The sequence below is a fragment of the Phalacrocorax aristotelis genome, chromosome 18, assembly GCF_949628215.1.
Source record: "Phalacrocorax aristotelis chromosome 18, bGulAri2.1, whole genome shotgun sequence".
NCBI classification, from domain to species: domain Eukaryota; kingdom Metazoa; phylum Chordata; class Aves; order Suliformes; family Phalacrocoracidae; genus Phalacrocorax; species Phalacrocorax aristotelis.
Genome location: NC_134293.1, coordinates 467,333 through 493,533, shown reverse-complemented (window position 1 = coordinate 493,533; position 26,201 = coordinate 467,333). Strand labels below are relative to the sequence as shown.

The window sequence follows — 26,201 nt, the reverse complement described above, 5'->3', positions numbered from 1 at the left end:
GCACGCGGCGGGCGCGAGAGAGGCCCGGCGTCATCTCCCCGCGCGGCCCGGGAAAGGCGGGCGTGTGGGCGCCGGTTGGCGCGCTGCGCATGCGCTGTGAGGGGGAGGCGGGAGCGGAGGCGGCGAGGTCACGGTGCACCGTGCCGGTAGGGTCTGCCCGCCGCCGGGAGGGGCCGCTCCAGGCACCCGAGAGCAACAGCGGCCGTCTCCGGGGCCGGGCCGGCCGCACGCCCCGCCGGTGCCCTCACACCGGCCTCTCTGACCCGGGCCGGCGGGACGGGGTCGAGGGGTGTCGGTGTCCTCACACCGGCTCCTCTGCCCCGGGCTGGCGGGACAGGGATCGGGGGGCATCGGTGCCCTCACACCGGCTCCTCTGCCCCGGCCGGCGGGAGTAGGGTCGGGGGGCGCCGGTGCTGCCCGGCCATTGCGCCGGGAGGGCGCCGGGGCTTGTCCGGCCGCTGGCGCGTTCCGCTGGGGGGGCCGCAGGGTGTCCCCCAGGGTCCCCAGTGCTGCCCTCCCTGCTGAAGGCGTTAAGGGCTCAGCTGGCTCCGCTTTTCCCTCCAGAGCCGCGCCAGCAGCTCCTGCCCGCGTCCTCCCCGGCAGCTGCACGTTCCCGCCCCGCGGTTGTGCTGGCACAGCTGTTTTCATGGGGCTACACGCTGGTCCGGGCCAATGAGCTGTTCTGCGTTAAAAATAGCCCTGCGAAAGAAAAAGTGTATTTTTACACAGGGCAGTTCGCTGACTGTGTTACCACAGGGGCCTGCAAACGGAAGGGCTGAAGCCCCACTGGTACCGCAGAGGAATGTGTCTGTGCACGCACAAATTAAGAGCGACGTCTGTAAGAACTGAGCAATAATTACCACTTTTAGATTGTTCTCCAAGATCTCTTAAATTCCAGATTAATGTCTACAGAGCCTGGATAAATGTGTTTTGAACATGTTTCTATGGCTGTTCCAGCTCTGCTCAGTTCTGTGAGCGTTTTCCAAAAGGAATGTGCTTTTTCAACCGTGTGGTCTCCGTGTGGCGGCACTTGGTAAACGTGTTAGAGCGCAGCTGTCCTTAACTGTGAGGGTGCTGCGTTCCTGCCTGCCCCACAGCATCTCTGCTTTCTTGGAGGGCGCTTTGGAGCCCTGTAACCGTCTCATGGACGGGGCTTTGGCATTGTGTTGGGTAACGAGGCTTGCATGAACCTTCGCGATATCCCAGTGAGAAAATATTCTGTCTTACAGGTGGGAGCGTGTGGTTCACCAAATAGATAAGAAAACACCAGGTGCTTGATTTCATCTTATCTGATGGTTTAACAAATCCACGTCCTTCCTCTGCTGATCCTGTTCTCTCTTCAGATGGGCTGTAGGTAGGAGCCAGTCGTTATTTGGAAGCTAGAGTCCCAAGTTTCCCTGGTGACGTGTGGTGTTCGCTAGCCAGTTGCAGAAGTAGCACGCTTTTATGCCCAGGTTTTTCACAGATTTGAAAAGCTGCAGATCCATGCTCGCAGATCCTTGTTGAGAGCCCAGGCTGCTAGGAGAGCTAAATCACAGCAGCAAGGAAAGATGTTCAGTCGTTCACAGACTTGAGACAAAGCAGTATTTTTTTTACAGTGGCAAAATTCACCATTTTTTCTGACTCTTGCCAGACCACTGTAAAAAAAAAAAGTCTCCTTTTGAGGGCTCACAGAGCGCTTTGCTTCCCCTCCCTTCCCAGTCCCCACCCTTGTACCCGATCTGCCCCCGGTTTCAGCCGAACCGTAAAACTACAGGAGTTATGGGGGTTTTCGCGAGGTTTGGTTTTTCCTGCTGGAAGCCGTTGGGACTCCTGTAGCAAGAGTTCCCTCTGGTGGTCACTGATGGGGAAACGAGTGGCACTTCCGCGTCGTTAGGATGCTCCTTTTGCTGCTTTTGTGCTGGAACGCGTTCTTGTTCAGTCACTCTCTGGCCTGCACTGTTTGTAACAGCTTTTCCTTACCCAGGGCTTCTCCAGCGAATGACAGGTAACCTTTTCCAAATTCCTTTTTCCTCACATATTTAACCCCCCGCACTCCTCAGTACTCTACTACCCTTGACCCATCCTTTCTGCATAAAGGCTGCAGTAAAGGTGGAGCCCTTCTCCCCAAACCTGCTTCCCGCGCTGGGCTTTCACAGGCAGAGGGATTGCAGCCTGAGGTGAATGTGAAAGAAAAACAGCTCTTGGACACAGTCTCGGAAGAATAAAACTAAATCAGCTTGTCATTCTGAAGAATTCACTGTTAATAACAAGATTCTGAAAGAAGTAAAATATTAGGAGAATATTCCATTCACCTGCTTGGCAGTAAAAGCCCCACCGGCACTCAGGCCTGGTTTTCCTCTCTCACAGCCTGGTTTTCCTCTCCTGACTTGATTGCCTCACGAGTCAGCCTAGAGGTGATTTTTCCCTAAGGAGCTCTAAAACTCTGGCAGCTGTCCTAAAGCCCCAGTCCAGGGTAGAAAGTTTCTTGCTGAGTTCAGTGAGTGGGTCTTGAAACTGTGCCAAACGGAGAGCGCTGTGGTATAGCAATGTTCTGTCCTGGGCGACATTCAAGGATGTTAAAACAAAATAAGGAAACATCTGGGTTAACCGAAGGCTTCATCTGCTAATGACAGCAGTGCAAGCAACCTGGTGTCACACAGTCCTGCCCTAACCGTTCCTGTCAAGGGTTAGGCTTTGTAAATCTGGTCAGATTGCCTACATCGATACTCTGCCCAGCTTATAAAATTAAAACTAAAGGAGGGAAAGGTGCATCTTTTGGTCTCTTTTCCCTGTGACCTCAAGAAACAGCGTTTCTGCCACGGAAATGCATTTCCTCTTGCGATGATTTTGGAATCTGTTCCTCACAGGAGGCGTCCGTGTCCTGTTTCCTGCTGATGTTCACGTTATGTGCGTGTGGCCTCTGCCGTAACCATCCCCACCTGGCTTGGAAGTATCACCTGTGTCCAGGATCCTGCCAGATGCTGTCTCTGTGATGTCACCACCAAATATAGCACTTCTGGTGAAGGCAGGTGACGGTAGCTGTTGTCAAAGACCTCTGCGCAGGGGGAAATATGTAAGCTTGGAGTGCGTGATGGGTAGCAAGGAGATAGATTAGTCCCACTGGATTATGTGTGAGGGGAGGAGCCTTTCTGTTGCCAGCTGCAAAATTTCATTTTAAAGTCAAAATTTGCTACTGAATTTTGCTGGGAAGTGTCATCAATTTGGAGGGAAAGCGACATATTGCAAGGGCTGGACTGGAGGGGTTCGGTTTGAAGATGTGCAGAACTGAGGAACGGAGCAGTCTGAAACTGAGCAGGATGGAGGGGTCCTGCAGCTGTAGAAATATTAGAAATTCTGAATGAAATTGGCTGGGTGTGACAGAAAATGGGGGTGACAGTTCATGGTGACGAGGAGGTACGGCCATGGGCTCATCAGCCATGGCATTGAGCCATGGGTGGTGAAATACCGATGCCGAGGTGGGAGTGAGCCCTCGTCTAGAAGGCGGTTCGGGTCCGTTGTGTGCAAGGGGGGCAGAGCTGATGAGCCTAACTGCGGGAGTGAAGAGCTTGTCTTGTGGGGATGGATTAAACACGGACAGTTTGTTTAGGCCAGAGGAGACAGGGCTTCTCTCTCTCAACAGCCTTAATACCTTGGGTGGGAAAACGATACTTGGCAAAGAGAATAACCGAGCCCACGAACAACAGGACACAGGCTTGCTGCGGAGAGCTGTGAGCCGAAAATTAGCTTTATTTTATCAGAGATGTAAAATTCCAGAGGGATCTTCCTACAGCAGGGAGAGGAAAAATGAACGTTGTAAGAATTCCGACCGCTTTCTAAAAATCCTTGCAGGAGGCGGAGCCTGCTGTGCCGAGGCCTCACGCCTCCCAACCCCCCCCCCCCAGGCCCGGCGTCTCACGCAAACGGTGCGTTCCCCGGCGGCGGGCCCGCGGGCGCCGGGGGAAAATGGCGGCGCAGCCCTCCCGCTCGCCGTAGCGCTGGAGGACCGGCGACGCCGCGCTCTCCCCCGCCTCTATGGCCGTGCGCCGCGCCGCAGCCGGCTCCAGCTTCGGGTGGCGCTCTATCCGGCCCGACGTCTCGGTGGCGGTTGTGGGCGGCGGCGTCTCGCTGGCCGGGCGGAGGGCAGGCCTGGCGGAGCCATGGCGGCCGTGCGGGGCCTGCGGATCTCTGTGAAGGCGGAGGCGGCGGCGACGGCGGCGGAGCCTCGCGGCCCCGAGCCTGAGCCGATGGAAGTGGAAGAGGGCGAGCTGGAGACCATCCCCGTCAGGCGCTCGCTGCGGGAGCTCATTCCGGTAGGGGCGCGCGGTGGGGTCGCGGGCCGGGGCCGAGGGGGGCTGGGGGTGGCAGAGGGGGTCAGCGGGGTCTGCCGGTGGGGGTGCCCTGGGGGGCAGAGGGGCGGCGCGGGGCGGGAGGTGCGTGAGGGGAAGCGGCAGGACGGGGGTGGGGGAGAGGGGCCGGGAGGGGACTTGCGGGGCCCGGGGGGATTGAGGGGCGGCCCGGAGGCGCTCGGAGCGAGGGGAGAAGAGGGGGAGGGGGGGATTGGGGTGCAGTGGTGGGCTGTGGCGGAAGGCTGCGGGTGGGGGAGCGTAAAAGGATGCAAGAAATCCAGGGGGTTCCTATAGAGAGAGCAGGGGGCAGGGACGTGGATGCGGGAGAGCTGAGCCGGGGCGCTGGGATGTGGGCTCTGGTGGGGGGGCTTTGAAGGTTTACCTTATTTTCTTTTTTTTCCCCGTGCTCCTTCATTTATTGCCGCCTTTGTCCCTGTATAACTTTTAGAAGGATCAGGCTTAATACATAAAAATGGGTCAGAGTTTTTCTAACCTCCTAAGTGCTCTTTTGCTCTCAAAACTTGTGTGGAAATTACTTTAGAAACTAATCTCTCATTAGCTGACTTACCAAGATGCTTGGGCTTTTACCAAATATGTGGCCTGAGACAGCACCCTACTGTACTTCCTTGTGCTCCGCAAGTCAGCTTTAGACAGTGGGGGGTTTTAACTTTAAAAATAATGTTTATTTGCTTTTCTTTTTAATAGCTCTAAACTTTTGGCAACTTTGAACAAACTTTGACGCTGTTACTAAGAAAAGCGTTTAGATTGTGTGTGGGTTGGTATTTCTAAACCGAGACTGGCCCACTTTCTAGAAAATGTCCTTTAGCAAAAATAATCCTTGCAGCACGAGTATAAAGAACGCGTTTACTCCTAAAGAAAGCAAGATGCGTTCTTCCAGCTCCAAACTTCTGCCAGGTGAAGGTCCTGAGGGTGCCTGAATGAAGAGGTGCCACTTTTACGTGTGCAAAGAGTGAAAGGGATGGAATTGGGTCATTGGTCCGGGGTCTGTGTGGTTTAGTGCAGCCTTGTGAATTTGGCAGTCCTGACTGATGGAAGTGAAACTTGTAATTTTTTTCCCCCACATCATTCTCCATTTTTACTCTTTATCAGTAGGGTTGTATCACAACAGCAATGTTTTGTCTTGCTGGTGTTTGGAAGTTGGGTTTGAAATAATGGTAGGAATAAAAAGTTACTGGTTTAATTATGCATATGATTTGGTGTTCTAACTTTTGAGGCTGAAAGCTGCAAATTGACACTTCAGGAGTTGGGTATCACTGTTAAATCTGCTCATGTTTTATATGGAAGTTATACCTGAAACCAAAATTGTGGAAGTTTTAGTTAGGAAAGGTGTTCGATGACTTCCCCTGTCGAGCTGAGAGACAGTAAGTAAAAACCTCAGCAGCGGCAGACACAGAAACTAAATTTTGCCCAAGGAAATAATCCTAGTAAAGAAGTTTGGTTCCGTTCGTACGCTTTTACCTTCAGTGACATCAGTGAGAGTTATTGCTTGAGTACCTGTCTGTCTAGGGTTGTAGCTTGGAGTAAGGATCAAGGAAAAGAGGATGTGTTTATTGTAGAAATGGCCAGGTGGGTTTTTTCCGTGTGGCAAGTATGTTGGTTTTGGTGTTCACTGAGATTTCACCACCGTTCTGCTTTGTTTCAGGACACTAGTAGGAGATACGAAAACAAAGCTGGAAGTTTCATTACTGGAATAGATGTAACCTCCAAGGTAATTTTTGTGCTGTAGTTTTTCAACGTGTTCTGACTGTTGCTACTGGAAAGAAGGAGCAGTTTCATTTATTTCTTCCCCAGCGTGCCCAGGAGCTTAGCGTCATGTTCAGGTAGCTGGCATTTTTCAACAGCTAGGGAATTCTCCTTTTGTTGGTTGTGGCCTGTGTCAGGACCTGATACCTTCCTGTCTGCTCTTTCTAGGGCTAGGTCCCTATGGTCCCTTCCAACCTGTGATTCTGTGATCTCTTGTAAACCATGAGAATTAGCATTTTTAAGTTACAAAAATTTGTGTGCCAAAACCTGAAAATGTTTCTGTTGAAATTGCCTTGGTGCCACCCAATATTGGAGAACAAAGCCCTTTGAGACAAGGCAGCTGCAGATTTTCCTCTTAGGCGAGTGACAGAAGGAAGAGCAAGTGCTTTGCAGGAAAATCTACTTTCATTGCCTTGTATCTTCCAAGGGCGTCTTGTTGTTTAATTGTTTAAGGCATAGTTTGGGGATTGTAAACAGCTGTTGCATTTAAGTAACTTAAAGTTACATGATTCTGTGGAACTTCAGAAATTTAATCCTACAGCTCATCTCTGTACATTTAATACCAAATTGGCTCTTCCATACTGCCCAGTTGACCGCTGTATCTCGCATTTGGTAGCGGAGAAAAAGCGTTTAGTCACATACTTTGTAGGGCTGATACGATATTACATGTTCTAACGAATATGAATCCCCACCACAGCAGCGTGTTGACAAGTGACATGAATTCCCATTTTGCATTACTGAAGCTCAGAAGATTGTGCTTATCAAAGAGTACAAAAAGGATTCCAGATTAAGACTGAAAATCAGCTTTTTGGCTTCAGTATCTAGCTTGTGTGTATTGTAATTTGGTGAAGAATTTGAAATTCCCCTGGTCAGGGGAAGGCTGTCATCTTTCATTACCTTCTTTATTGATGCAACTCTGAGAAACTTTGTGTGGTCAAAGATGTTCTGGTGATCTTTAAAAACTAGTAAAAAGCCCATGTTTATTTGGATATCATTGGTGGCAGTTTTTGCTTAATCACAGTTTGTAAATTTGACTTTGGTTAGTAACATCCAAAAATCTGGTTCCTAATAAATTCTGTAGTAGAAGGAGCTTCTCAGTCAGTTTCAAAAATTGCAGAAGATCCACGTAAGCTGTTGCTCATGAGCTGCTTAAAAGCAGCTTGACTTGCCAGTCTAAATAAGATCTCTGTAGTCAGCGCTCCAGCTAGTGTTGTTAAATCCATGCTCAGAGGGACAAGGTTACATTTTTGTATATAGTTAAAAAAAACACAGATAGGAAAAATCTCATAAAAGGCTCATTTTCTCTGTGGTAGAAATGCTTGTTGTAAGAGAGGGTTTTTTGGAGCACAGCCTCTGTACATTTGTTAGGAAAGAAAAGATAATGTTACTGTTCCATCGTGGAGTCTGAGTGTTGTCTGAGGTGGCTTGTTTCCCAGGCATCTGGATTCCCATTATGATGCTGGACCTACATTAAAACCGTTACGTGGCACAGAAATGTTTCAATGAATTATTTCTGCATTCTGAAACATACAGGTCTTTTTAGAATTAATAGAATTATTAATACAAATTGTTGCCGTCTGGTAAGTTTTATTTTAAACCTCTTGTTGGGAATGCTGCTGTGATTCCTGTTTTGACTGCATTGTTTTGCTTTTTGCAGGAAGCGATCGAGAAAAAGGAACAAAGAGCAAAACGCTTTCATTTTCGAGCTGAAGTGAATCTTGCCCAAAGGAATGTGGCACTGGATCGGGACATGATGAAGAAAGGTACAAGTTTATCCAACAGTCGAGAAGAAAGGATCCCTTTGTTTACTTCCTCAGTTCCTTTTCTTGATTTATCCTATAATATTTCCTGCATCTCAGAGGTTTTCCCAGACAATTGCCAAAAGAAATCACTTTGGGTTTTTTGTTTGGTTTTTTTTTTAAACATTTTTGTTTTAATGTTGTTACTTTTTAAACTACATGACAGTTCCAATTTTGCTCCTTGTTTTACCAACCCCAGAAAGAAGAAAACATTTTTTGCATACCTTATTTACTGCTTGGCAGCAGCGCCTAGTGCTACGTGTCCAAGATGCATCTTCTGATCAGTGCTGCTTTAAGGATCTCTAACTTCTCTGGAAAGAGCTTGGTCACTGTGTGAGCGGAGGACTCTGTGCGCGGTCAGATCAGGTCCCGTGCTGTTTGCGCAGCGAAGCTGGCGTGATTGCACGCGTGCTCTTAGACGGCAAGCCAGGCGTGCTGGAATATAAGCGCGTCAGCAGGGAGATGTGCGCGCAACAGATTGGCACTTTTGGCATCCAGTTGGTATTTTGGCTCTTTAGTACTTAATGGGAGTCCTTTGGCAGCATTTTAAAACCCATGTTTTTAAGGCAGTTTGGTTGCTGCGCAGTACCTGCATCTACCAGTGCTTGTAATGTTACCTCTTTTTTATTCTCAATTTATTGAAGTTTTGCATTGTGGAATAATAATTCAAATTACAGTGTTTTAGAATGGTGTACATCATACTTTGCTTTAATGAGCTGCCTTTAGCTTATTTAAAATGCTTGCTCTATGGAAATAAGACCAATTTTGTATCTCTTCCTCTTTATAGCAATTCCTAAAGTGAGACTGGACACGATTTACATTTGTGGGGTGGATGAGATGAGTACACAGGACATCTTTGCCTATTTCAAAGAGTATCCTCCTGCTCATATTGAGTGGTTGGATGATACATCATGTAAGTAAACAGAGTCTCTTGTCTGTAGTTCTTACTCTTTTTTTTTTAACATTGGTCATAGCCATACCTCAGATGCCTTGGTGGCTTTCAGGGTCACTGATCTTTGTCTCAGTTTCCCTGTAATTTGCTTTAGTCAAAAGAGATTTAGAAGGAAAGAATTAATAAGTGGTGAAAATCAAACCTGCTCTCTGGTTGAATATTTATGGTTGGAAAAAGATGGCGTAGAATAACTTACAGGTCTCTAAATGGGGGGGAAAAAAGGTCTAAAATTTTGTGCCGCTTACATCTTGACATAAATAGTACACCTGCCCGTGTCACAACAGATGATGTTCTGCGGGAGGTTATTGACCTATGTGCAGGTAGGCAGGTTGGTACGATTTTGTGCTGCGAAGGAGCAGACTTGTTGCCGTGTTTGTTTAGTGCATTGTCGAGAAATTTGTGGGTGGAAGAAGGTAGCAGCTGAATGTGGTTTGCCTGGATTGGAAAAGGAATGTAAATTCACATTGCAGGGGCTGTTTTGGGGAGTAAGCACGCAGTGAGATTGCCAGAAAGATAAAGGTTGTTGACAGACATGCTTTCTTCAGAGGTGCTAAAGACTGTACAAGAGCTGTTGGCTACAGTTGGGCACTGGATAACGGAGCTGGAAGGCTCCAAGATTGCCATGTGGTTAGAGATCCTTAACTGAAATCATAGAAGAAGTAGGAACCAGTGCAGGTTTTCCAGTTGGGTTGGGATTACTGGAAACTTTTATTGACAAGCATGGCTGAGACCTGAGAATGAGTAGCATGGTTCCCTGGAATGACCATGGAGGAGTTACGTTCGAGTGCCTGACAAAAGACATGGTATACTAGAAAATATTGGTAACCTTGAAGTCACTGTGTGACAGCTTGATATCCTGCTGCGAGCTGACAGATTTGAAACGCAGTGAGCGCTGGGTGGACAGCTGCAGAAAAGAGCTCCTACATGAACTGGTGGTGATGCAGAAGCTAGCAAGTGCACAGCTGAACTCTGTCTCCGAGGCTACGTTTCTAAGACTCTCTGATTATCCATTTTCTTAAATGTTACATGGGTGATTTTGCCATGGAACCAGAGTGAACTTGCAGTGCAAAAATGCAGGCTTCAGTGTCGTAATGGTACTTCCCCCAACTACAGTTAAAACATCTTTTTTTAGTGATCAGTTTTCATGCTGTGTCAGAGTTAGCATGCCAGCTACACTTGGTGAAAATTCCAAGAACAAGCATTGCCTCTTCAGCATAAATTTGCGTCACAGCATGGTAAAAATCTTAACATTCCCAACTGAATTACATCTCAAGATGTCTTAGTGCAAAGGTGAATTTAGACTATGTTCTGTGTTTCAAATGGATGAACGTAAAATGATAAAGGCTTTGAAATTTTGGAGATGGGAAGAGCAGGTAGGCATACATAAATGAGAAGTTATTAGCCAATCATTGAAGTTAGTATCTGAAGCTAGTATCTTCTTCACCTTGTAAATCTTGTCTGCTCAAATAATTTAAGAGAGAATCTTATTTTGGGAAACTATAGTTTTCTTGATATCTGAATACACTCTGCTTAACAGCAGAGCAGTAAATGGCATTTGCTGCTCTATTTGTACTGAATACGTCTGAGCAGAGCTTTTGTTCAAAACCTGTTTCTAAGTAGTTTTAGCTCTTTCAATTTTGGCACCTATAAAATTAGTTTAATTGGCCTATAAGTTTTATATTTTAGTACCATCTGCTGATACTTATGGCATGTATGAGGCATGTACTGAATCATATCGTTAACCTCTGTACGCTATAACCTGTGCTTGAGCAGTCTCTCCTATTTTCCCGTTTTCCTGCTTTTTGGAAAAGATTAACAGAAATCTGCAGTAAGGCCCAAGGTTCTGTTAAATTGCCAAAGGGAAAAAAAATCAAGGCTTCTTTCTTCTTTTTTTCCTTTTATTTCCCCTTTAGTTGCATTTGTGTGCTAACACCTTCATGAAATTCACTGACCCCATTTCAGTATCCTGATTTGCTGTGCGCACGGTGCAGTCTCTAATGTATTTGGTTGTGCTTTTCAGTGGTTTTGGTTTTGGTCAGTTGTTGTATGTGTTTGTCATGTGGTGAAAGCTGTGCGTCCCCCAGCGTATCGAGTGTGTGAAAGAACATGAATTCCTCTGCAAGAGGTAGATCTGATTGCTTTTCTGTATAAGAGCGTTTCTGAACTTCTGTTAGTGATCTCCCTCCAGTAAAGCAGTGTATGTGACTGCTTGATTACACAAACTGCATTTTGTTTTTGTATGTGTTTATGTATGTCATAGGTAATGTGGTCTGGCTTGATGAAGTAACAGCAACACGGGCTCTAATAAATATGAGTTCCTTGCCTGACCAGGAGAAAACAAAAAGCAGAGAAAACAATGAAGAGAAGACAGCAGAAAAATCCAAGAAAGGTAGATTGAGATATGCATATTTAGACATCATCTAGTTGAATCAATGAAACTTTAAACTTGTGCTTGGGTACTGCATAATCTAAATTACTGAAGGAGCTTCTATCATATAGTTTCAGGTAAATGTATTCTGCCACTTTTAAAAAGGCTTTCATCTTGGAAACCTTTTGAAGAAGCTGCTTCTTAAAAGGTGGGTTGGAGCTAGACCAAAAGCAGTAATTCAGCCGATACTGAACACGTTAGATGCAGGGTCATACCCGTGGTATTTATACTGGGACATGTCGCACAGAAATAAGTCTGTGCGACGTGTGTAGAGGCAGAAAGGGGTGGATTCTCAGTGTGGAAAAGCAAGTGTAAGAAAATGTCTCATTTTTGAAATGCAACAGTTAATTCCTTTCTTGATCCACCACCAACCTATAAGTGTATCGCTCACGCTGATGTGACGACGTGTCACTTCACCACTGTGTATATCATCTCTAAATTTGGCTGTTATGCTTTCAAGGAAGAAGCACGCAGAAAAGTCGGTTTTAAAAGAGCAAAGCAGCGAAAGTACATATAATGTGATAAATCTGATACCTGAATGCCTTAGTTGTAAATTTGTTTTACTTTTACAGGTGTAAATTAAAAACCAGGCTTTTGCTAGCTTAGGACTGTTTGGCTGTTAGGCTGGTGTGATAAATTGCTGTGGTCCAAAGTACTGTACCACATGGTACAGAGCAAGCAGAGATGTTGTATTTATTAACTCCTTCCACAGATTGTGCTTAAACGTGCTAGATGAACAAAATGCAAATAGCCAATCTCTCTGTTAGATGTTAGCAGTGCTACCAAAAGCCCTTCTAGAAAGCTTGGGGTTTAGGGCTTTGTTAAACTTGTGGGTTCTTCTAAGTCATCCCCTTTTCTTCTTGTTCCTTTTCTCCACGATGCAGTGGCTCCTCAACGATCCATGTGACTTTAATTTTTGAGCAAATGTTGATAATGCTGCAAGTAAGACTTGTTACGAAGTTTTTGGAGATTAGTGACTGTCTTATTTAAATGGAGCATAAATATATGTCTTTAATCTTGTTGGCTACAAATTACATATTACATCTTCATTACACCACATCTAAAATTAGAAGCTCATCTGAGTGAGTCCTGTTCGTCTGGAAAAGTGGGTATTAGTTAAAGTACAAACTGCTCAGTTACATCTTAAGGTGTGAGATGCATACAGGTACACTGGAGTATCTGGCTTAGTTGCATTCCTTTCTTAGATGGGAATTTGAGGGCTATGTAGGCATTTAGGGAAGCAAGAGACTAGTCTTTACTGTGAGAAGCTTATCATTTTGGGAGAAAAAAGTGCTTGAATGCTGTCCTTGATGGAACTTGATTATTGAGGTTTGAATTTGGCTCATTTGTTCACCTAAATTGTCTCTTTGGTTTCAGTTCAGTTAATTGTGCTTTACTCTCTAACTTGGGGATTTTTTCAGGATCTTTTGAACAGCTACTGTTCTCCATTTTAAGTTTTCAAGTCCCTTGTTGGATGAGATTAAGGATGTCTGAAGTATGAGAGGTGTTTTTTTTAGTCTTATGTCTCTGAAGTACTTTGAGATCTTTGCAAATGATATTGGTATATGTTGATAGCTACCCATACTCACTAATTCAACCCCACCCCCAGAGGACTGTTTGAAAAAAAAAAAACAAAAAACAAAACAACCCAATATTACCCAATATAACAACCCAATATAACCCAAGTTCTTACTGAGCTAAAAAGAACCCTGAAAAATCTCTGCAAGCATCTCAGAATTTTAGTAGTTCTGGAAGCGTGCGCTCTTCTGTTAGTTATTTCACTCCAAAATTAAGTCACTGAGTTCTTTTTTCCTCCTGCTCTGTCTCAGAAAATTCTAAGCTTTTGAATAATAACAGTTTTACATTGTTAGTATTGGATATTTGTAGGTACTTGCAGAATTTTAGGAGGAGGCTGAAGGAAGTAGGCTTGTATATGCCTTTCACCATCTTGGCCTTGCTGATCTCTGTCATACCCTGAAATGCAGTGCAATTTTATTTGCTTTCAAAGAATTAATAACCCATGTGTGCTGCTGCACGCAGTTATCTGTGCAGAGGCTGTCTAGTTAATGTCACTCTGTGCTCATGCGTGCTTCAAATTTCTGTAGGCATTTACTGTTTGGATTATTCTCTAGACTGCGCAGAAGAAAGGATAATACCTTCAGTGTGATTTCAGAGACTGTAGGTAATAATAATGAAATGTGACCCACACACTAAAATGGAGCTGGTTTTCTTTTTCCTCCCCCAATTATTTTTCTTCTTAGAAAAACAGGAGGAAAGTTCTGATGATGAGACAGAAGAAGGCGAGGTTGAGGATGACAATCCAAGTGATGTTGAGGTCAGTATAGAAGGAAAGCAAAAACACTGTTACGGAAGTTTTGCTCTGACTGGTGTAAAGTCTGTATAACACTATTGTTTTAACCATAAACGTTTGCAATTCACAATTTAATTATCGGAGTAAATTAGATGGGGAAACGCCAGGAAGCACAGATACGCTGTTGGTGAGAATAGCTGTGTAAGAGTGTTTCGTGGAAGTAGATTGGGAAGCGTGCTCGGGCAGCCAGCGCGTAAGAGCTAGACTGGCTGCTCTTTTCTGCTGGGACGGGGCAATGGAGGAACAATAATGGAAGGCACAGGCCTTTCAGCGGCGAAGACAGCGCTTAGAGACGAGCAGGATTTAGACTGTCCATGCGTATGTGTGGGAGTCAGCACGCACGCCGACGTGAGTAATTCAACCTTTGCTAGCTGAACATGTAGTAGTTGCTATTAGTATTTTCTTTAGGAGTGGCTCAGTGAACACTCTACATAATGGAAGCCTGAATTTTAGTTTCTGTAAAGCAGATATAAATGAAAAAAAAAAAAGGCCTTTTAGTCATTGTGTGAAGGCATGAGAACCTGGTAGTAAAACTGTCTAGATACGAAAGAAGCAAAAAAAGAAATAGTTGTTTTTCACTGTCCAAGTCGTGCTATTTATTTTCTGCATTTCGGTGTATGTAGTGTAATTTGAAAATTATTGGATTTAATAACCTGAGATAATGCTATGAAGGAAGAGAAGGAAATATTTTAAATCTATGGGGAAAATTACTTTAAACATTCACATTAGCTTGTCAAGAAAAAAGTTGAGTTCATTTAATTTGAAAATTAACTTTCTTAATAATCGGTTGATTGCTTCTCTGTAAGCAATCCATTTTCATTGAACAGTAATTTTATTTTTGAGTCCAAAATACCTTTTTTGTCCCCCAAAGTTGGATGCCCTCTCCCAGGTAGAAGAGGATTCCCTCCTGCGTAATGATCTTCGCCCTGCCAATAAACTGGCTAAAGGAAACAAGCTTTTCATGAGATTTGCTACTAAAGGTAAATGAACAGCTTAACAAACGTCATGAGTTAATCGCTTGTTGTAGTTTTATTTGTTGACTAATTAATGACGTGAAGTACCTAATTTTTATTTGCAAAATTGTTAGGTTTTTTGCTAATTATTAGGTATTAAGATTTCACAACAAATCCACGTTCAATGTGTGAATTAAATCCAGTTGAAGTTGTATGAAAATTATTGCACAGAAAAATTTTATTTTGGGCTCAGGGTGTTCTTCCCAGTACCACAAAGGTAAATTCCGTGTTTTATGAATATGAAAATCATTTGAGATCCTGATGAGGTATTAGTGGAAATTAGAATCACAGAATCATTAAGGTTGGAAAAGACCTCTAGGATCATCAAGTCCAACCGTCAACCCCACCCCGCCATGCCTCCTAAAAATCACTGCTAAATACAGTTGAGATATTAAATTATATTTGTGAGGAAGATGAAAATCCATCTAATTTCTGAGCCGCGTGGGAAGTGACACATCCATAAAGAAAAGAAGGGTCAAGAACACGGTAAGTATAGCCTCCAGCAGTTAGAGCGGGATGTAGTGCTGTGTTAAGCTGATACGTAGAAATTCATTCTCCCTAGAATTAAGTTTCTAGACACAAATAAAACACTGGTGGTGGGAGAAATTTCAGAGATGTCAGCAAAATTATATCCTTCGTGGAGGAGACTGAAATAATGCTGATCTGTAAGACGTACTCAGTCTTACTTTCACTCTGTGCGTCTTTGGGTGGTTATTGATTCTTCTGCTAGTGTTGTAAGATACATTTTTGAGAGGGAAATATTCCTTTAATTTATGTTTTCTCAGATGACAAAAAAGAGCTGGGAGCTGCGAGGCGAAGCCAGTATTACATGAAATACGGCAATCCAAATTACGGAGGCATGAAGGGGATTCTTAGCAACTCTTGGTGAGTATTGGATAGGGGAATTGGAACATAGCAGGTAACTGGACAAGATTGTCTAAAAGTGTTTTGATTTGTAGATTTTCTTTCTATTCAGTTTATGTAGATGCTTCTTATGCATAAGTAATGTTCTTGCAATGTGACTATGAGTTTACAAGGGGAGTATTTTCTTATGAAAATAAAGAATGTTTATATACAAAACATTCAGAACAGATCTGTCGTACATCTGTCTGCTGTTAAAGTGAGTGAAAATTGCATATGCTTAATCCAGGACTGAACAGGGCTCATTCATGCTGACTCTTCTGTGGCAGGAATGTCATTCTTTTTATGGTGTTTCAGGAAACGAAGATACCATTCGCGTCGAATCCATCGGGATGTGATAAAGAAAAGGACACTTATTGGGGACGATGTTGGCTTGACTCCTCCTTACAAACATCGTCATTCAGGTAATCGGTGCCGGTGTGTTGCCGCTGTAAGAACACAGCTGGGGAGCGGAGGGCTGGGAAGGACCTTAAACAAGGCCTCACGGAATCCCCTGCGGCGCGTGAAAGTGGCGTGTACTTCTAAGAAAATACGTCTATAATTGAATCACGTTTCAAGAGTTTGCAAGGAGCAACTGAGGCAGAAACCTCACGCTGGTCATTGGCTTACCAAAACAGCTGCTACTTTTCATGTGATGTTTTTCTTTCACAAATTTAGGATGTGGGGGCTATAGCATCAAGGGCAAAAAGAAGAGAGAACCTCTTTAAACTTCTTGGCAGTTTGTCATACTTGCTATGTCAGTTCTTCTCTTCTATGAAAAAGCAAGCTGAAGATGTAGAGCAATAAAGATTAGAAGATTCTATTAATTAGGCTTGAATATCTTCATCTACTCCCTAAGGTAGGGGGTGTGATTAGAAAAATAATTGGTGTAAAAATCTTTGATGTGAGAGAAATACAGTGTCAAAGATTCGTATGAGTGGCCTGTTAAAAACACAGCCATGGGTGTATCAAATCTCATGGAAGGTTTTGCGTGTTGATAATGTACTGCTTGCTGAAAAGATGCTTGTACGCCGCTGGTGACTAAATTGAAGTTGTGGATTTATATTTAAATATGTGATAAATTCATACTAATGATCCGTGCGTTCTTTCTGTCATTAACTGCTTTCAGGACTTGAAAGCCAGCAGGTGCCACGTTAAGCCCTGCAAGATCATAGGAATGTGACGCTTGGTTCGGGAAGTATGAACTGTACCTACCACAAGAGGCAGTTGTACTTTGTATATTCAGTCCAGCCTTATGCCCGAGCAGGTCTCTGAGATAGCGAGCACCGTGGACTTTTTTCTCCTGTGGCAATTTTCTTCCTCTTAGGCTATTCTGTAATACGGATTCCACTTAAGATATTTTGCAAAATATTCTCTCTCTTTAGCCTCAGCGAACCACAAAGACTCAGTTGTAGGGGATCAGTAATTACAGTGATTTCTCTTTTTTTTGCCTAGGTTTTAAGGTACCTTATATGAATGGTAAACTTCAGTTTATCAGAACCAGTTTGTTTTGCTACAGGCTTAGTAAATGTTCCTGAGGAGCCTATTGAGGAGGAAGAAGAGGAGGAGGAAGATCAGGATATGGACGAAGATGACAGAATCGTGGTAGAGTACCGTGATGAACTGCAAGCTTTTAAACAGTCCCGAGACCGCAGCGCAGCAAGACGATCGAGTGCTAGTGCATCTGATTCTGATGAAATGGACTATGATCTTGAACTGAAAATGATATCAACACCCTCTCCCAAAAAGAGCATGAAAATGACAATGTATGCAGACGAGGTGGAATCACAACTGAAAAATATTAGGTGAAAGTTTCCTGTTCTTTAAAAGTATCAGTGGAAAGGCATTCTAAATTTTCATTAGCAACAGAGCTGCCGAAGCCTAAAGACAGACTGTTGAAGCTACTTTTTCAATTCTTAACACAATTTTGGAGTAGATATTTTTAAAAGTAGTACAAAATAAAACAGTGATACAGGCTTTTAATTAGAACTAACATTTAAAAAATACAGCTTCCTTTGCAGATTTCTGTAACCCTCCTTATTGATGATAATGAAGCCCTAAGTGGAATTAACAGAAATTTACACAAGCAAGCTCAGTTAGCTTCTTGCATTTCCATAGCTAGGCCAGGGAGAAAGAACCCCTCTCTCTCTCTTCCCTTTACCCCTTCCTCTTCTCTCAGAAAGAAGAATAACCCTCAGGTGTTGATGAAATAAAGGGATTTATGTTCATCATTGGGATATTAACCAAAATCGCATATACTGTAGATGATTAAAATAACTCGAACGTGTCATGTTCTGTAACGATTTTGAGGTTGCTTGTCTGCTCTGAATTTTGACCCAGAGGCACAGCCTTAAGGAGGCCAACTCGACACCTGCCTTGAAATGGCTACTGAGGTATTCCTGTGATTATTGCTAAACTTAGGATTCTGACTGAAACGTGTGCTCTTCTAAGCAATGGTTTTACCTCTGTTTCTCAATAGAGAAATCCTGATATTACTGTTTTCTGTGGTGTAATTTTACATACAAGAAGACTTAAGAACTACATTAGATTTCATTTCATTTAAGGGGCGTTAAACCTATTATTGTTTTATTTAGGAATTCCATGCGAGCAGACAGCATAGCAACCAGTAACATAAAGAATCGGATCGGCAGTAAAGGATCGTCAGAGAAGGTTGCAGATGTGAGACTACTGTTAGAAGAAAAACGTCAGAACAATACTGGGCCACGTCAGCCAAACAGCACTGTAAAATCAGGTAATTTTAAACTCTTCGTGGTGCAGAATTGTGACTGGCTCATTAAAATGGGTATATCCATTTCACATCTGTGCTCCACTGCAGCTTACAAACCCGAGGGAATTCTGTTCAGCGGCAGTTCCTGCATCCATACAGTTATTTTTTCCTTGCTAATAGACTGAGTTGGGGATTGCTTTGGGGAAAATGAAGTACATTTGAGTGAGAGTGATGTTTGGTTTTTATCCAATTCATTTGCCTCTTTGTTTCCCCTCGCTTTGTCCTTTTTCATCTGCTCACTCCTTGAGGCAGAGATTCTGTATAACTCTGAGAAACATAGCATGTGGGGGCTCATGTACGAAGTCAAAGGTGAAACACTGGCTACTTACATGAAAGAGCATGCGTTACGTGAATATGGATGTATTTTTCAATTGGCAGGGTTTAATTTTGGGCTTAACTGTTGCTTTTTTGACTCGGGTATGTGTAATTTCAGCTACTTCTGACACACGTAGTGTCCAGAGGATTATCTCACTGATAAGTGAAAGATACCTTTTTGTATCAATGTAATGTAGAAGTAACGTTAGTGTATTTTACTAATCCTGCACATTTTGGGGCTCTGACAGGTTGGCACATAAATCCTCTAACTTCCTTTGCCTTTATGGTTTTGTTTGAACCCTGTTTCAGACTAGGAGTATCTCGCTAAACCAGACAAATGTCAGACTCGCATCATGGTTTAAGTATCAATATATTGAGGATTCTTATATTCTGTTTTTCTTTTTATTCTGCAAAACATCAAGCAGTATTAGAATACGAAAGCAAGGTGTCTTACCCAAAAAGAATTGTTGAAGGCATACCGATTCTTGTATAATCATACCTCATGCTGGATGCATACACGCTGTGCTGCTAAAACAGAAATGCAGCGAGCCATGGAATAACCTAGTTTTTTTGATCTTCTGGACAAAGCACAACCCGAAAGCATTAAATGTCAAATTTATTGCCAAAAAATAGAAAAATGAAATCTGGATAAATTTTATTGCGGACATTGCCAGGACTGAAATCTGAGTATGAAAGACGTAACGAAGAGACTACAGAAAAGATAAAAACAGAGAATCTGTCTAGTTTTGAGTTTCTCAAATTGTGCTACGGGCATAAAATTAGCTGGCAGACCTAAACTAAACACAATGATTTTTGTCATTTTAATCACTGAAAATATCCCTAGATGTGCGGCAAAGACTGGGAAAAAGACCACATTCTCCAGAAATTAAACCTCCAAGTAGTACCTCTGCTCCTCGTCGAGAACCAATATCAGATGTACACAGCCGGTTGGGAATCCCCAAACAAGACGTAAAAGGCCTCTACTCTGATACCAGAGAGAAGAAATCAGGTTAGTTTTATGGAGAAACTACTACTGCAATGCCTTTGCTTTTAGAGTATAAGAGAAATTTCAGCAGAAAACCATGAAGGATGTTCAGTCGAGTGAAAGTGAAGGTGAATTGGCAAATGTTTGTTGAGGGTTTTGAAATCTAAATACATGTAGGTAGGTTGAGCTGAGTATTTTTATGAGCAATATTTTTATATAGGTATGCTTAGAAGTAGAGGGCCTCTTTAAAACTGTGGTCAAAACAGGGCACTAAAGCCAGCGTAACGAATGCAGTGGCACTTCAGACCTGTGTACAGCTTTCTCTGCAAATGGGAGGCGGTGAACAGGGCTGCCCTGAGCCTCCTGTACCTTCATTTCCACTACTGCTCCAAAGTGTAGTAAGTTCTATGCCAAGCGTTACGGTGGGAGGGGTACAAGGAGTTTGAAGAGGTGCAGTGAATTTAAGAGTAGGTTCCTCAGACTTCCTCCAGAATTCCCCTTAGGTCTGTCTTTTTTTTAAAAAAATGTTTGGTTTTCATCTGATCAGGTAATTTATGGACCCGACTAGGGTCTGCTCCGAAGACACAAGAAAAGACTTCAGATAAACCTGAAAACTCTGTGGCATCTCCAGAGGAAGATGATTCAGAGCTTCAGCGGGTTTGGGGTGCTCTCATTAAGGAAAAAGAACAGTCTCGGCAAAAAAAGAGTCGATTGGATAATTTACCATCTCTACAAATTGAAATCAGCCGAGAAAGCAGTTCTGGATCAGACACCGAATCATGATTGTTTTTACATTCTGATCCTCAAGATTGTGACTCTGCAGTGTGGCAAGATTTCCTTTGCCCAAAAGCTGGACACTGGCAAAGACTCTGCAGTGAAGGTTCCAAAAGTGTCTCTTCCTTTTATACAAAACCAGAGATACGTGTACCACTTGAAACCTAAAGCAGTCGCGTTTGTCTGGAGTCTGTGGTTGGCCCTGTGTTACGCAGGGCATTGTCATATATGTTTATTACAGCAAGCCTCTAGTTAATTCTAGCAAAACACTTCTCCCCAAGCTTTGAACTTAAAAGAAGAGGCAGAAATGCTCTGTATTTTTAAGACGACCTTTTTGTTCTTAGTATTTTTGACATGGAGCCTTTTAACAAAATATTTTACACAGTTCATCCAAAGAACAGGGCATTTCATAATCAAAATCACTGCCTTGCCCTTCTGGCTCTTACCAGCACCTTTCCTTTCCTTTTGAAGTAATAACAATAATGCTTCCCGGGTAGGCAGCCAGCAAGGATAAAGCATGAAGGGACTATCGTGTTCCCTTCCTCCAAAATACTGAATGTAAATCTGTTTTGTGTTTTAGTACAGTGAAATTTCACATAGTACCCGAGTAGCATCACTGCTCTTGAGGAGTTCTGCTCATATATTTTGGTGATACTGTGTTCTGCTGTAGTAGGGATTGAGATGTTCAAGACTGCAAAGTTGGATGTTTGAGAATTGTGTAAATTCCCAAGGGTTTAACTTTTTTTTTTGCTACGTGTCAAAAAATTATATTTCTTTCATTTTATCTGTATTACGTTTTGAAGAAATCTAACAATTTAAAAACATATACTTTTATATTTGTGATAATTTTCCTGTTGGCCACAGTGAAAGCTATAGTGGTGTTTTCCTATGTGCTGTTTAACTATATATATATATATAACTGAAAGAGAAAAGGAAAACTATAGGATCACTGTCTCATGTCAATATTTTTGAATGTTCTTATTGTATAGTACATGTGGACGTGCATATGGTTGACTTGTTATGTTCAGCTTTTTTACCCGCATACCCTCTCGAGGTAGGAAGAAGGTTTGATCAGTGTGCAACTGCAGTTTTTTTTCTTGTTGCCTATGGCATTTATTTTGATTGCCAATAATTCTAAATAAGGAATAATGCTAGCACATCACATTCTGGTAAACGGAACAGGTAACAAAACCATTGTCTGCCACATTTTGATAGTCTGAAAATTTGTTTGCATTGTCCCTGTTTCCTAGGTTCCATCAGTCCAAAATGTCTATGATCTCTCTTCCCCTTTCTGCATTTTAACAAACGTTTTGTCTGTCTTCCCCCCTATTTTTGTACTAAGTTGAAGTAGGCTGGAGGCTTCACAAAAGCAAGGAATCTGCAATTAACTTTTCTTATTGCTTTATTATGTGTAAGAATAGGAGCATGTAAAATTAAAGGTAAAAATGAAAGGTACAGTGACTAGAAGGGTCACTGGGGACTGACTGGGCTTCAAGCCTTATTATTTCCTGTTTTGTGACACTCATCCTTGATTTTACATTTAATTATTGCATATATAAATATGTCTCATAAAAGAACTGTTGAGACTAAATGACTGCAATGTCTGATCACTGTAATAATTAATTTTAGTGTGTGCTTTCATTAATATCCCTTCCAAAATTTTCAGATGGAATCATACCCATACCGTACTCATTTCTCAAGATCCTGAGAAAATTTATTTAACCGGTGTCTTTTTGCCAGTAAACCTTTGTGTTGTATTACTGCTTTGAATCCATTATGGCCTCTCCTTTTCCCGAAAGGCAGTGGTAGATTTGAGTCGTGCACGTGGCCTGTGAAGGCTGGCTTCTGCGCTGTTGTGACTCTCTGCATGTTTTTAAGCTCAGCAACTGGTTGTGCTCTGCTGGTGACGTTGCTGATGACCGCTGTGTTTCCATGTAAATGCGCCTAACTCCAGCCTGGTGAAGGATGGACTAACTGGTACGGAGGGCAGAATGGGAGCAGAGAATCTCTTCAGCTGATACAGCGGATCTGAACTAATGGATGCGTGAAAGCAAGCGATGCGGGCCGAGGCTTGCGCTCGAGGAAGAGGAGCCATTAACACCGGGTGTGTCTTGCAGGTAGTCGTAAATAAGCCTTACAAGTGCTTCCGTGTCAGTCCCCGGGGCTGTCGTGCTTATGGTTTGGGGGAGGGTGTGTAAATGTGCGTTCATGAGACCGTGGTAGCTTAGCTGCAAGAAAAACAGAGGTTTACCGCTGAAGTGACCTATGGAGAGTTTCTGTAATTGTTTTCCTGGGTTTGCTTTTCAGTGATGTACAGAGAAGCCTTGAAAAGTGTTTGCTGGTGTCAGGAATTCTAGCTTTGGTCTTCCGTAGTTACCTGAACATGAACTGCTGGGTTTTGACAATTAAAAATGAGCACTGAATCTTTAGTTGACTGCTTTTTCCTCAACGTGGTTAATTTAAATCTGTTTGACCTAGAGAGAGATTGCAGAGAGAATTTTGTGGTGAGTCCCCTTCTTTTTGTGGTCAGCTTTGTGCTAGTAGCTAATGTGTTCTTGATCTTTCACTGAACTCCCAGATATTATCACCTTCAAGGAATGTGATGCAGGAATTCATGTTCTGGTACTGAGATGTGCAACCTGTGTATTTTACTAAAATGAATTTATGTTGAGAATTGCAGTAAGTTCGGCTTTGGCTTTTGCTGGAGGATCTATGCCTTGGAGGAAGAATGTTTCTGAGTTTTAGGTGACTCGTTGCAGGACCACAGTAGTCCTTCTAGAAAGATTTTGCTGGTTTAGAAAGGGTTTGGTGGGTGTTTTTGGTAAATTTTTCAGGTGACTGTTATATTTGCAAAAGAAATTGTTGTGCTGGCTACGGGCTCTGTGCCCGCAGCTGTCCTGGGATGGACTGAATGTGTGGCATTGATGATGGTGAGACTTGAAAGTGAGGGGGTTTTTGGTTTTTTTGTGGGTTGGTTGGTGGTTTGTTTGAAGATGATGGCAGTGTTCAACAGACAGAAGGAAAGCAAAAAAACCCACAACCCCTCATTTCAGTTCAAGATGACATTATAATGCGGAAAATAATGAAACATTTATTTAAACAGCTCTTCTATTCCAAATAAAAGTGGTCTGACATCAGCCTGCCCTATCCCCTTTGCTGGAACGCACCTAACACAGGACATGCGCGGTGGCCTCTCCGGGCCCGGCCGCAAGCCACCCCTGCCCGCCCTCAGCCGCGCGGAGGGGCCCGCGGCGCCCCCGCCTGGCCGGAGCAGTGGTACGGCCCGCCTCGCCCCGCCCCCCCCCCCCCCCCCCGCTGCGGGGTGGTACGTCCCAAGCCTTCATAAGCCGCCGCCGGAGCCGTCCCAACCTTTTCGTTCTGCGGCGGGTGAGGAGGGCGGTGCGGGGCTCCCGCCGGGCACGGGGCGGCGTGGGAGGCGGGCAGCGGGGGCCCGGCTCGCGGAGCGAGGCGCCCCTGTCATTTACCAGGTTAAGTGCTAATTTAAATTCATTAAATTGCGGCAGACCCAACACCCCCTCACCCCCCCCACCCCCCCCACCCCGGCAGTGGTGCCGCCCGCCGCGCCTCCCCGGGCCGCTCGGGCTGGGCCCGACCATTCCTGGGAGCGGGAGGGGGAAGGGAGAACGGGCCGCGCAGCGGGGGCGCGCTGGTGACGTGCGGCGGGAGCGCCGCGCGCAAGGGAGGGGCGTGGCCTGGGCGCACGTGGCGCCTTGTGGCCCCGAGCACCGAGCGGGGCTCCCGGTGAGCGGAACGGGCCGCTGCGGCGGGCGGGGCCGGGCCGGGCCTTCCTCGCCACGGGCCTCCCGCTGCCCGCGGAGCTGGGACTGGCGGGGCCGGGGCGAGGCGGGCCGCGCCGTGTGTGGGGCCCGGTGTTACGGCGCTGTTCGCAGCGAACGGGCGGCCGGTCTGGTGGCTGCGTGTGCCGGCCCCTTCCCCTGCAGCGAGCCCCGGAGCTGAGGCCGTGTGGAGCTCCGGTGTACAGCCTGGCTAGCTGCCGGGTTCCCTGCCTAGAAACAGCTCAGAGAGGATTGTTGACTATTGGAGAGAAGAGAGTTCGGTGCTTCATGACATAAACACGAACACGAGTGGGATTACGGGCAGGCTCTATTGGTGGTGAGGTTCTGGGGTTTGGGGGTTTGTTTGGATAAGCCTGCTTCATAATTTTCTGAAATGGCTGCTGAAGTGTACTGTAGTAATGCTTTTGCCTTTATTCCCACAGCGGAAAGATGTCCTGAAGTAAAGGGTAAGTTAAAGTTTGCTTTGTACTGAGGTTCACAAAGTTGTTAAAATTCCACGTCTTTACTTTTACTTACGTGCTAATATAAAGCAGTTAAATATAGGGCTGTTAGTCGAAAATAACATGTTAAAATTACATCTTAAAAACTTGAATAAAAACTAATTAAAAATAATTTTGCATACCATTAAGTTAACAGCTAATGCCTTGGAAACAAAAGGGGAAACGTACAGCTGTTGGTTCCAGGTGAAACAATTTCTGCGTCGTAAGTAATGTAATACAAAAGTTGTTGGCTGTTGATGATGATAACCCGGAATAGGAAGTGCCGTCAGATGCGAGAACTGACGATAACCTTCTTACTTGTCTGAAACACAGCTACCTCACGCAGAGTTCGAGTGCTAGAAATTGGTGCTTTGGAATTAATTGGGCAACTTCTTGTTTATACTTGCTTTCTGTGAAAAGTGCTCCTATAATAGCGACCCCAGCTTCACATCCATCTCTCACTTAACCTGCAGAGCCTGCTCTTTCCAGATCCATGTGACTCGCTTGGGACAGGGGCAGGTCGCTCTTTGGAGATGGCCCGAACGTGAAGGTGAGTCATGAGTTTCACTGGGCTGCACAGAGCTTTATACCAGGTGGAACCTAAGTTAGAATAAACAGGGCTTATAGGCTGCCAAAAGCTTGAGAGGCGGCACATTTTGTAGGTTCAAACTTTAGAGCTTAAATCAATCGGCTTTCCCTCCTCCCTTCCTCAAAATTTAAAGCCCTGTGATACTTATTCCCTGGTACCCCTGTATTTAGGAAAAGCTTGCAGGTCTCGCTGCCGTGTGCTAATTGTTACTGATGTCCACCTGTTGATGTTGCAGCTCCTCACAAGTCCTGCAGAAGGCAGTGAGACAGCAAGAGCAGGAGATTCTTCTGGGTGAGTTTAATTTATGGTGTGCTGCTAGTTCAGTGTGATGGGTTTTGGCTACAGTCCCAGAAATATTACCTAGCTGAGAACATTCTTGTTGGCTCTGTTTCTATTTCTGTATATTCTTAGCTCTAAAAATATAATTAGTGAAGTTCTAAGCAAAAAAAACCCCTTTATTAGACTAAATTATGGACAGTAAAAGTATAAGAGCAGCTGTATTCTGCGCTGCGGTTCTGCTGACAGCATTGTAGAGCAAAGGGATAGAGGTCTTGCTTCTGCTAAAAATGTGTCCGTTTACCTAAAGATATCATATGATGAAACTAACCAAAAATCGCTGGAATTACCGGCAGATTGGCTGGTGGTGAGCAAAGGTTTTTCTGATGATATCCCTTAGAGTAACTAATGGGTTAACCCTTAGTGCCGGATGGGTAACTGACCCGTGCTGTTGTATTACAGGTGCTGAGGCTGAAAACGTCTGAAGAGGAGCCCAATAAAACGGGTGCATGAGGTTGGGGCTGGTGTTTGTAAACACTGCGTGTTTTTCTGCACTAAGATGTTAGGAAACGGTAACAGTTTGGATTACACATAATAAAATTCTTGATAAAACCCCACCTGG

General features: G+C 44.2%; 1 protein-coding gene and 2 non-coding genes across 11 annotated transcripts; all 3 read left to right on the top strand.

Moving 5' to 3' along the window:
• Positions 1–85: 85 nt before the first annotated feature.
• NCBP3 (nuclear cap binding subunit 3) lies at positions 86–26,196 on the top strand. Of its 9 annotated transcripts, XM_075113347.1 has the most exons (20): positions 86–146; positions 1,230–1,354; positions 2,850–3,007; positions 3,832–4,292; positions 5,992–6,057; positions 7,750–7,855; positions 8,679–8,804; positions 11,104–11,232; positions 13,533–13,606; positions 14,514–14,622; positions 15,441–15,540; positions 15,874–15,980; positions 17,075–17,360; positions 18,150–18,307; positions 19,503–19,667; positions 20,191–23,804; positions 24,658–24,681; positions 25,188–25,264; positions 25,539–25,594; positions 26,042–26,196. In XM_075113347.1, exons 4-16 carry the CDS (start codon positions 4,140–4,142, stop codon positions 20,424–20,426), a joined length of 1,815 nt encoding a protein of 604 aa, XP_074969448.1. In that variant the 5' UTR covers positions 86–146; positions 1,230–1,354; positions 2,850–3,007; positions 3,832–4,139; the 3' UTR covers positions 20,427–23,804; positions 24,658–24,681; positions 25,188–25,264; positions 25,539–25,594; positions 26,042–26,196. The 9 variants fall into 9 exon arrangements, 6 of the variants coding, with proteins under 6 accessions (XP_074969448.1, XP_074969445.1, XP_074969444.1 ...); XM_075113344.1 differs by having other exon boundaries at positions 105–146; positions 2,850–4,292; XM_075113348.1 differs by lacking the exons at positions 86–146; positions 1,230–1,354 and adding an exon at positions 1,634–1,987.
• Positions 24,968–25,042, top strand: LOC142066332 (small nucleolar RNA SNORD49). Its single transcript, XR_012663671.1, has one exon. It is a non-coding gene; the product is annotated as a small nucleolar RNA SNORD49 (small nucleolar RNA).
• On the top strand, positions 25,895–25,968 carry LOC142066336 (small nucleolar RNA SNORD65). Its single transcript, XR_012663675.1, has one exon. It is a non-coding gene; the product is annotated as a small nucleolar RNA SNORD65 (small nucleolar RNA).
• Positions 26,197–26,201: the final 5 nt, after the last annotated feature.